Source organism: Macrobrachium rosenbergii, chromosome 22 (genome assembly GCF_040412425.1).
Source record: "Macrobrachium rosenbergii isolate ZJJX-2024 chromosome 22, ASM4041242v1, whole genome shotgun sequence".
Classification (NCBI taxonomy): Eukaryota; Metazoa; Arthropoda; class Malacostraca; order Decapoda; family Palaemonidae; genus Macrobrachium; species Macrobrachium rosenbergii.
The window spans coordinates 27919276-27930890 of record NC_089762.1 but is presented as its reverse complement, the minus strand read 5'-3'; the positions used below and the strand labels follow the sequence as shown (position 1 = coordinate 27930890).

The 11615-nt window shown below is 37.7% G+C and overlaps 1 protein-coding gene across 1 annotated transcript; it reads left to right on the top strand.

Annotated features, from left to right (window-relative positions):
* The first annotated feature begins 10354 nt into the window (after positions 1 to 10354).
* Positions 10355 to 11362, top strand: LOC136850446 (calponin homology domain-containing protein DDB_G0272472-like). The gene has a single exon (XM_067124023.1). The coding sequence runs from the start codon at positions 10355 to 10357 to the stop codon at positions 11360 to 11362; it is 1008 nt and encodes a 335-aa protein (XP_066980124.1).
* The last annotated feature ends 253 nt before the right edge of the window (positions 11363 to 11615 follow it).

Below are 11615 nucleotides of genomic sequence, written 5' to 3'. Positions count from 1 at the left end.
TTTTCAGTCTGAACTCCTTTGCTTATTGCTGAATACGTTTATCACTACCAGCCTAGAATCCAGATGAGAATCGTATGCAGAATCCCTGCCTCTCGTAGCTGGATACGAACCCATGCACGGTAGGCTGTAGCATAGTTAACCTAAGCTCATTTGAATGCCACTTGCTTAGTAGGGCTACCATATTTATGGCTTGAAATGATAAGCGCAGCCATCAAGCCGTCAGAAAATCAGTAAATTAAAAGTCTTCTGCGACTGCTATAAACATATTATATATATATATATATATATATATATATATATATATATATATATATATATATATATTATATATATATAATTATATATATATATATATATATATATATATATATATATATATATATATATATATATATATATATATATATATATATATATATATATATATATATAGACATCAAACGGGAAGGCGGACAGGAATACTCTTGAATAGACATTTGATTACATGTTTATTCCCAACGTTTCATGATCCATGATTACATCATCAGGGGTTCTAGAATTAAAAAACAAAAAGCACTGACAATAAAAATTACAGAAAAAATATACAAAGGCAAAGTCAGAACATAAAAAAAGACAATCGACTTAAAAGGGAAATTTTTACACAAAGGACACCGAGGAAGAGGCAAAACGCTGAGAAATTAATTAAAACAAACAGAATATATAAAAGACAACTAAAAAAAGTTATATTGAAAATATTTATGTTTTAAAACACTAAAATTTAAAATCATATTAAGAAAACAAATAAATAAATAAATAAAAGTGACTAAGGGTATGGAGCCAACCTGTAAGTACGACACAAATACAGAAAATGAGGTCTTCGAAGGAGAAACAAAACAACAAAAACATTATTATTACCACAGGTATAAAGGAACAGCCGAAGTGTGAGTGTTCAGTTTCGGAACAAGCTGTTTTATCATCAGAGACTCGAGTATTGGTAGTTCCAGTTGGCTAGAACCTCGTCCAATTATGCAGAAATCTTTGTTTTCAATGGGGGTTTTACAAAATTTCGCATGATTTCTGATGCTGGAGCGTTCGGGTTTGGCGATTTTTACCCCCGTACGAAAACTTACCCCCCTATGTGAATCTATGCGTAATTTTAGAAGTCTCCGAGTGGATCCCACATAAATCCCCGAGTTACACTTGGGGCAAGAATACTTATACACCATTCCGGAGGACATCGTAGCACAAAGCTGATCCTTAAATTTAAAAACAGAGCCAATCGTTAGGGGGTTGATAGAAACAAGTTTAACATGCAGAGCACCAAAATGTTTTTGAATTATGTTCGTAAATTTTGTTCTAAAATGGACATCATGACAGTACGGAAACTTGGCATAAAAGTGTAGCTTAGGTACTGTAAGAGTATATCGCTCAGTGAAAAACTTCTTGTTAAGTATTTTATTGAGGCTATTAAAAACTATCTTAGACGGAAAACAATTGTGTTTAAAATATTCTAAAAGAAAGGTTACTTCATCATGAAAAGCTTTCCAACTAGAGGTGAGGGAAAGGGCCCTGTGAAAGAGAGTTGCAACGGAATTAATCTTAAAATTATAAAAGCAATAACTGCAAAAATTGACACCTAATCCTATAAGTCTTTTATCGAAAAATCATAGTAGTGAAATTATTGTTATATCTGGTGACCAGAACGTCAAGAAACGGCAGTCGATTGTCCTCTTCCTTTTCAAGAGGAAACTAGAGATTGGGGTGGCAGGAGTTAGCAAATTCCAAAAAGGCCTCCGAGTCATCCTCTCTTCTGAAGAGGGCAAAGGTGTCGTCAACATACCGCACATAAAAGAGATGATAGTAACTGAGAGGGCATTCGTCCAGCATGCGCTCCTCCAGGGAGCACTTAAAGATATTGGAGAACGTAGGTCCGAGCGGCGAGCCCATAGCCATACCATCAACCTGCTTGTATAATTTATTATTAAAAATAAAAGCTGTGTTTTTCACAGCTAGTCCCAACAAGGTTTTAAAGACGAACGAGCCCTTATTAAAAACAGAAGCAGGCTGAGTAAAAGCTTATTTAAATTTTCCATCGTCTCATTCTCAGTTACATTTGTAAAATGTGACTCGACATCCAGACTGGTCATATAGAGACCAGAGTCCTGAGCCAAGATCATATCTTTGAACTGACAAGAATCGTTAATGGTGTAATTATTCCTGGTTAAAGGCTCAAGGAGAGGAACAAGATTTAGCAAGTTTGTAGACTGGGGTGTAAAAAAGACGCAAGTATAGGGCGTACAGGAACGCTGGGTTTGTGTATCTTAGGTAATCCATATAAAACACCATAAGAAGACGATACATAAAAATAATTGCTGATACGTTTCTTCGTTGATAATATTTTCATTTTTTATGTTTCTCAAAAATCTATTGATTCTATCCTCGAATTTAAATATGTTGGAGTAATCAGGGGCACAGCTTTTATTTTTAATAATAAATTATACAAGCAGGTTGATGGTATGGCTATGGGCTCGCCGCTCGGACCTACGTTCTCCAATATCTTTATGTGCTCCCTGGAGGAGCGCATGCTGGACGAATGCCCAGGTCTCAGTTACCATCCTCTCTTTTATGTACGGTATGTTGACGACACCTTTGCCCTCTTCAGAAGAGAGCATGACTCGGAGGCCTTTTTGGAATTTGCTAACTCCTGCCACCCCAGTCTCAAGTTTACTCTTGAAAAGGAAGAAGACAATCGACTGCCGTTTCTTGACGTTCTGGTCACCAGATATAACAATTTTACTACTACGATTTTTAGAAAAAAGACTTCTACATGATTAGGTGTCAATTTTTGCAGTTATTGCTTTTATAATTTTAAGATTAATTCCGTTGCAACTCTCTTTCACAGGGCCCTTTCCCTCACCTCTAGTTGGAAAGCTTTTCATGATGAAGTAACCTTTCTTTTAGAATATTTTAAACACAATTGTTTTCCGTCTAAGATAGTTTTTAATAGCCTCAATAAAATACTTAACAAGAAGTTTTTCACTGAGCGATATACTCTTACAGTACCTAAGCTACACTTTATGCCAAGTTTCCTTACTTTCATGATGTCCATTTTAGAACAAAATTTACGAGCATAATTCAAAAACATTTTGGTGCTCTGCATGTTAAACTTGTTTCTATCAACCCCCTAACGATTGGCTCTGTTTTTAAATTTAAGGATCAGCTTTGTGCTACGATGTCCTCCGGAATGGTGTATAAGTATTCTTGCCCCAAGTGTAACTCGGGGATTTATGTGGGATCCACTCGGAGACTTCTAAAATTACGCATAGATTCACATAGGGGGGTAAGTTTTCGTACGGGGGTAAAAATCGCCAAACCCGAACGCTCCAGCATCAGAAATCATGCGAAATTTTGTAAAACCCCATTGAAAACAAAGATTTCTGCATAATTGGACGAATGTTCTAGCCAACTGGAACTACCAATACTGAGTCTTTGATGATAAAACAGCTTGTTCCGAAACTGAACACTCACACTTCGGCTGTTCCTTTATACCTGTGGTAATAATAATGTTTTTGTTGTTTTGTTTCTCCTTCGAAGACCTCATTTTCTGTATTTGTGTCGTACTTACAGGTTGGCTCCATACCCTTAGTCACTTTTATTTATTTATTTATTTGTTTTCTTAATATGATTTTAAATTTTAGTGTTTTAAAACATAAATATTTTCAATATAACTTTTTTTAGTTGTCTTTTATATATTCTGTTTGTTTTAATTAATTTCTCAGTGTTTTGCCTCTTCCTCGGTGCCCTTTGTATGAAAATTTCCCTTTTAAGTCGATTGTCATTTTTTATGTTCTGACTTTGCCTTTGTATATTTTTCTGTAGTTTTTATTGTCAATGCTTTTTGTTTTTTAATTCTAGAACCCCCGATGATGTAATCATGGATTATGAAACGCTGGGAATAAACATGTAATCAAATGTCTATTCAAGAGTATTCCTGTCCGCCTTCCCGTTTTGATGTCTGTATTCGGGCATCCCCGTCCCTTGCTCATTGGTATATATATATATATATATATATATATATATATATATATATATATATATATATATATATATATATATATATATATATATATATATATATATATATATATATATATAAATACATATACATATATATATTATATATACATAGTATATATATATAGCATGTGGGCGTATGAATATGTATATTTATAAATTATATATATATATATATATATATATATATATATATATATATATATATGTATATATGTATATATATATATATATATATATATATATATATATATATATTACTTACACCATTTTTCCTTTTTGAGGTTTAGTTGTTGTGCCATAAATTTCAGCTATTATCTTGAGATGGGGCTAGCAGTCATCAGCAGCCATACTCTTTTCCATGCACAAAAGAATATGCATAATTTACTGCTTAGGTAAAAGAAGCATAACAATATATATATATATATATATATATATATATATATATATATATATATATATATATATATAAAAACACGTGCCACTTTCAGTCCCTTCACTATCCTTCTAAATTATTCTAATTATCCAAAACTCATAAATTACATCGAAGTGAAATTTCAGTCATTTCTATGTAAATGTCTGTTTCCTGATTATCGTCATTATTTTTTTTTTTTTTACACTTTTCTGTAGCCCTTACGTCTGTCCATTTTTTTTATTCTTGTGGCATCCTTTCTCATCATCTTCTTGATCTTGTCGATTTATTGAAATTGAAATAATAAACTATTAACAGCGCACAATGCCGATATATCAACAGCAATATCAGAAAAACATGATAGCAATTGAAACAGCAGAACACAATAATAACAAGATCCCACAATTTTCAAGTGTTTACTGTAGTGTAGTTGCGTCACTCCTACATGCCACTACGAGCAAAGACAATGCCCCAAAATCAGCGGGCGTCTCCCCAGAACTGATAAAGCATCACTGAGCAGGACTATCTTCCGCTGCGCTGGGATATGACTCACTGATTTTATTTTCCTTCCAATACTTCGACTTCCAAGACTTGTGGCCTATGGGCAGATATGACTCACTGATCGTATTTCGCCTTCGAATACTTCGACTTCCAAGACTTGTGGCCTATAAATATGGGCACTTGATACCACCAAGCTATCAGACAAGCTTCGGGTCTCGAGCTGTCAACATCCAAAATAGTTCAGGCACGAAAAGAAAGCACTGTTTCATCACAATCAAAGTTTTCCAGACTGTTCAAGATGGCTGACAGAACCGCTGCTCTCACTACAACGAAATTAGTGTTGATGGTAGCTGCCATTTCAGCGTCCTTGCCATCTCTTGCATCTGCTTCACCTGTGCGAGATGGGAGCTCGCCAGCTTCACCTTCAGTCGTCATCGTCAACGGAACCTCAGCCGAAATCGGTTTCATGGACAACGCCTTCATCTACTGCAGGATACAACTCCCACAGGCACAGGACTCCCTCCACCACTACAGGATCGAATGGCAAAATTCCTTAGGGGAAACAGTGCCCACCTGGAGTCAGGGTGCCAACGTCTACACGATTGGCAGTGGCAGTCATGTGCCCCACTCGTACTTGATCTTCCAGGATTTCACCAGCGGGATGTCTGGGGACTACTCCTGCAGCGTCAAGAGGAACGGCGTCGCCCTTTCCTCCAGTCGTATTGTTGTCCGTTGAACTAGCGCCAAATAAGTTCTGAAAATGAATCTCTTCTTCTGCGGAATACTCTACTTTTTGTACTGCATTTAATTTATTGTCCTTTTTATCATACGCACTCTATTTATGATAAAAAAACAACATTGTCATTATAGTATTTATTGTAGGCTACTCACTAATTATAAAAGGTAAATTCTAACTACTAAAAAATGCTGGTATTTAAAAAAATCCATTATTTTTCTTTCGATTATTGCAATTATACTTTGAGATGACAATTCTTCATAAACGAAGAGCTATTAGCAATATGTATGTATTTCGCTCAGCATAGGATTAATTTATTGTATTTATCATTATTTTAATTATTTTATTTCTTCAGCCTCGTTACATCCTGTAACAAAATTATCTCAATGTTTATTAATCACTGTCTCTAATTTAATGTTTTCACTTTCCACATATTATATAATAAATTATTTATATAGTTAAACACTGGAACTCATTATCATTTGTTTTATTTAATCATTATTGATATTTTTCCCATATCGTTAATTTCATATAATGAAAAGTTAACCATCTATTTCTATCATTATCATCAATAATGAAAACTACTATATTTACAATTAACACATACAGTAAGCATTTAACTCAATGAAAAACACATGGTCTAAATGAATAGACAGGGAATTAAATTAAAGATAAATAACTGTCAACAGTAGGGGAAAAACGCCCAAATCCCCTCATTTCTAAATCGCCTCATCTTTAGAAACGCCTCAAATTCCTTTCACCTGTCACCCAATCCCATCTCCTTACCTGAGATGTTACCAAGGGTGACCTGTCCGAGATAAGAGTTCGTCTCCTTACCTGGGGTATAATTAGATTGATTAAAGTATATGAGGCATTTTTATGAGTTATTCCATATACGTACATGAGGGTTTTTATTTATAAATTCCAATTATGTCAAGTACGTACATGAGATATTTCATCTGTCGTACCATTTATTTCGTGTACGTGCGCGAGGTGTTGTAAACCCATTCATTAAATCAGACCTTTCTTATCTTCATCGCGGAATTTCTAACGGGTCATAAACACAGCTTGACTTATCGGCTGTTGACAGAGATTTTGGTGAGGGATATGGGGAAATCAGTACAGTTTCTTAATGGTGTTTCCATATACGTACACGACACCTCCACCTGGCAAATTGACTCCCGCGGTGAGGTGGTCTGCGATAAGACCGCAAGTCTGGGGCAAACACGACCCGCCCTGTTTGTTTTCGCTTCCAAGTTTAGGAGGGATGGGAGAGGATAGGAGCAATTCTCCGCTTCATTGGTGACCCGAGAGAGCGTTTCTCTGCTTCATTAGTGACCTACCACCAGGTGTCTATGATAAGACAAGACATGGGCAAACACGACCTGCCTTGAGACCTCCCCTGATAAGACTAAATTATCCGGCACAGCCTGAAGGAACAAAAACAAAAACACAGTATATATAACAGGATTTTTTATATTGGCTAGCGACTGACAACAGGACAACGAGACATAATATATTGGAAGATGGGTATGCATTTCATGACGGCGATCCCACCCCTGACGATTATACTTCCTGCCCGCTTCAAGTTATTCCGGATATTCAGCAAAAATTCCCGGAAATCGCTTCTGAAGCCATTACATTCAGCCATCCTCGACATGGATGATGTTACAGCGGCACGGCCGATAAGAAACTCTCTGGAACAAAATTTTAAGAAGTATTAATTTGGGAAAGAAACGTCGTAAACGCTGTATCCAGAATGATTCTGCAGAAATCTAGAAAATCCGCGCGAACAAAATTCGGGTTTGATAGCGACACAACCGGTGAATAATTATTAATGGCATAACGACCTTGAACTTCATACTTGTATTCACTGGCGACTGGCGCCCTCAGATGTGTTTATGCAGCGAAAAAAAAAGTGAGCTGGGAGTACAAGCATAAATGCAGGACGTGAAGCAAAGCAAAACTCTTACGCAGACGTTTTTGAATGCGACAGATTAAAAGAGCAATCAAGTTCCGTCAGGGCGATGCGCTTACGTAGCCTACGGCCGAGACAAAATTTAATGTCATTGGCATTTCATTTCTGATGCACCCGTTCTCCTCACTTGTGCTTTCACGCGTGAGGAAATATATATCGCCTAACTTGGAGCACGAATCGACTGAATTTTCTCCTTTTCCGATCCTTATTAAAAAGTGTATGTTATAAATACACCTAAGACACTGCACACACTAAACGAAATAGATCATAATCATAGTGAGTTTTCATTCATATGACAAAAAGTTAACCACTGGTCGCCATTCTTTGGTGAAACCTATCATTTTCGATCGGTTTTTGGTAAAGGTCCCGGTTGAAGCTCATAGATTTCAAGGCTCCTTCTCAAATAGATACAAAACGGAAAGATAAACAGAATATTCAGTGGAGAGAGAGAGAGAGAGAGAGAGAGAGAGCTGTTTATGTCCATACTGTAGAATGATCTAATAATACGCGATATGAGAGAGAGAGAGAGAGAGAGAGAGAGAGAGAGAGAGAGAGAGAGAGAGAGAGAGAGAGAGCTGTTTATGTCCATACTGTAGAATTATCTAATAATACGCGATATGGAGAGAGAGAGAGAGAGAGAGAGAGAGAGAGAGAGAGAGAGAGAGAGAGAGAGAGAGAGAGAGAGAGAGACTGTATATGAACTTAGAACGATCTAATAGTACGAAAAAGAGATCTGCAAGAAGAGAGAGAGAGAGAGAGAGAGAGAGAGAGAGAGAGAGAGAGAGAGAGAGGGAGAGAGAGAGAGAGAGAGAGAGAAAACTGAATATGGCCATACTGTAGAACGATCTAATAATACGCAATATGAGAGAGAGAGAGAGAGAGAGAGAGAGAGAGAGAGAGAGAGAGAGAGAGAGAGAAGAGAGGACCTTACAGACCTTACAGTTCGTTCGGGTTGCCCCAGGTCCCTCAGTGTGAGGCACCTTTGATGTCTACCAGAGAATTGCTAACGCATCTTCCGGTATATTTTGCATCTTCCAGTCTTGGATGGTCTGGGATGCATCTTAGATATTTGTCGAGCTTATTCTTAAACACATCTACGCTCACTCCTGTTATGTTCCTCAGATGAGCTGGTAGCACATTGAATAGACGCTGCATTATCGATGCTGGTGCGTGGTGGATTAATGTCCTGTGTGCTTTCCTTAATTTTCCTGGTATAGTTTTTGGCACTATTAATCTACCTCTGCTTGCTCTTTTTGATATTTTTAGCTCCATGATGTTTTCGGTAATTCCTTCTATCTGTTTCCATGCTTGAATTACCATGTAGCGTTCTCTTCTCCTTTCAAGACTATATAAATTTAAGAATTGTAGTCTTTCCCAGTAGTCAAGGTCCTTAACTTCTTCTATTCTAGCTGTAAATGACCTTTGTACACTCTCTATTTGTGCAATATCCTTTTGGTAGTGTGGGTACCATATTATATTGCAATATTCAAGTGGACTACGTACGTACGTCTGTGAATGCTTTCGCATCTTTTTGGTCGACGATGTTATTCATCTCCACGATAAGCAAGCAGATTTCCCTACTTGCCAATTCATCAAACTGAATATCGCCAATGCAAGCAAGGTTTCTCCATCTCTTGCCACTGTTAGTCGACTCCTCCATGATTTTCAGATTTTACTAATTCACTCGAAAAAACAACTTATTAGACGGTTTATCACTCTAATCTGATATTAAGCTGATCACCGATAGTTCACGAACACTTTTAGCTATATTTCATTCGCTAATTATATGTTAGACGCGCATTATCGGGTAGATTATTCAGACCAAGAACGACCACGTCTCACCGAGAGAATTTCACATCACAGAGAGAGAGAGAGAGAGAGAGAGAGAGAGAGAGAAGAAGAAGAAGAAGAAGAAGAAGAATTCAAAATATTACCAGTCGCTGAACATAACCAGCTCTCCAGGGAATCGCCAGGAATCCCCGAAGACAGAAGCAGCAGCAAAAGCAGCTTCCTCGGAGACCAAAATGCCTCCGGAATCCTGACGCTCGCCTGTGACGGTTTTGAAAACTGGGGATAGAGCAAAGAGAGTCAATCTGTACCAAACCAAAGATGTTTCTACGTTTGCTTACCTTCGTGCTTGAACAGTGCTTTGGCTCCGGGGTCAAATTCCCCAGCGAGAAAATCTTTTATATCAGTCTTGTTGTGCTATTCACTGAAGTATTTATACTTCGTGCACTTTGCATGGATTTGGTCAAATTCTTCATTGATTTTATGGCTCTGGACAACTCTGAGTGTCCGCAGGAGGCAGGAATTTTAATGGACAAAGATTTGGAAGACGATAATTCTGACTGCGAACACGATAATTCGGACTGTGAAGTAGACGATGATTCAGATATTGAAGAAAACGATGATTCAGATACTGAAGAAGAGGAAAATTCAGAATGCGAAGTAGTACCTCGTTTAATCAGTCAAAAAACAGAGGAAACACGTAAGAAAGATGAGAGAGTCTTAAGGCTTGAAAAAAGAGAAGGCAGAGAAAACTCTAATGATAGAGGAGTTAAAGAAGAAGGTGGAGGACCTGACCGAAGATTGAATTCAGATGGAACGAAACATGAGAGACCTGGAACGCCTCAGTCAAGAAAAGGATAGACAAATTTGCTCAGTGGCTGCCGAAATGGAAATACTGAAAAAAGAAATATCGCAAAAGGAGAAAGAGACAGAAAAATTAGTCAAGGAGAACGAAGACAAAGACTCCACGCTAATTATTTTGGAAAGCACGGTCGCAGTTCTCGAAATGGAGAAGACAACGCTCCATCACGATCTGAAGGAAATGGAAAATGACAGACATGCGACAGAAGTCCAACTAAGAAAGCTGATCGAGGACTTGGAAAGCCTTCGAGAAGAAAACAGAAGGAAACGACATCGCTTTGAAAGTCTGCAGAAGGAGAACGATGATAAAGCCTTAAGAATTACTGGTTTGGAAGACCAATTAGAAGTTCTTGTCATTCAGAAACAGAGAGCTGAGGAAAATTTGCAACAGCTTGCGGAATGTGAGGCAGAAATAGGAAAGAGTAAGAACGAACTAGAAAAACTGAAACAACAGAACCTGCTGAAGGATAGAGAGATCCTCCGACTGGAGAATGAATGCTCTCTGAAGCAAAAGGAGGTTATCGGTCTGTTGGAAAAAAGTAAAAGTATTGTAGCAGAAAAAGCGAATAGAAAGATAAATGCAATGACGAAGACGAGTGTCCGACTAGAATTCGAACTGGCCGAGACCAAGGAAGAGTTGGAGACAATGGAGTTTGAGAAGATGGAGGCAATCGTTGAAACTGAAAGACTCCAAGAAGAGAACTTGGCCAAGGATACGAAAATCAGATCCTTGGAAACGAAAGTCGGTGTTCTTAAAGAAAAAAAGAAGAATGAGACAGTGGAGGAACGCCAGCTGATAACTAAGGAAAAGGAAATGTTCAATAAAAAAACGAATATGGTTAAACTGGTGCCGGTAGAACAGCTTGTATCAGAAAGGAAAGTCGGAAAGAAAAAGGCGCTGGATAAAACTCGATGTCTGAGGAAACCTCAGATCGACTGTAAAGCCCTCTACCGACGACTGGACACCAACGAGGAAGGTCTTAATCAAATCAGAGCATCGGAACTGCATTCATCTGTCACCAAGAGACCTTAAAATCCCAGGTTAAAACTCCATCAATTAAGAAGCCCCTGAATAGCGAAGAAGCGCATCATAAAATGAGGCTGGAATCTGCAGCCAGACTCCAAAGACTGGAGCAAGACTCTGAAATGGTAAGAAATCTCTACAAGATAAACTCTGTCACTTGAGGACTCTGCATTTTTAGGACGACAAGTGGTTTGCTTGCAGAAGAAAGAAGACATGACATCTCTGATGTTGGAACAGAAGGAACCTGAGTTTTGTGATAGAC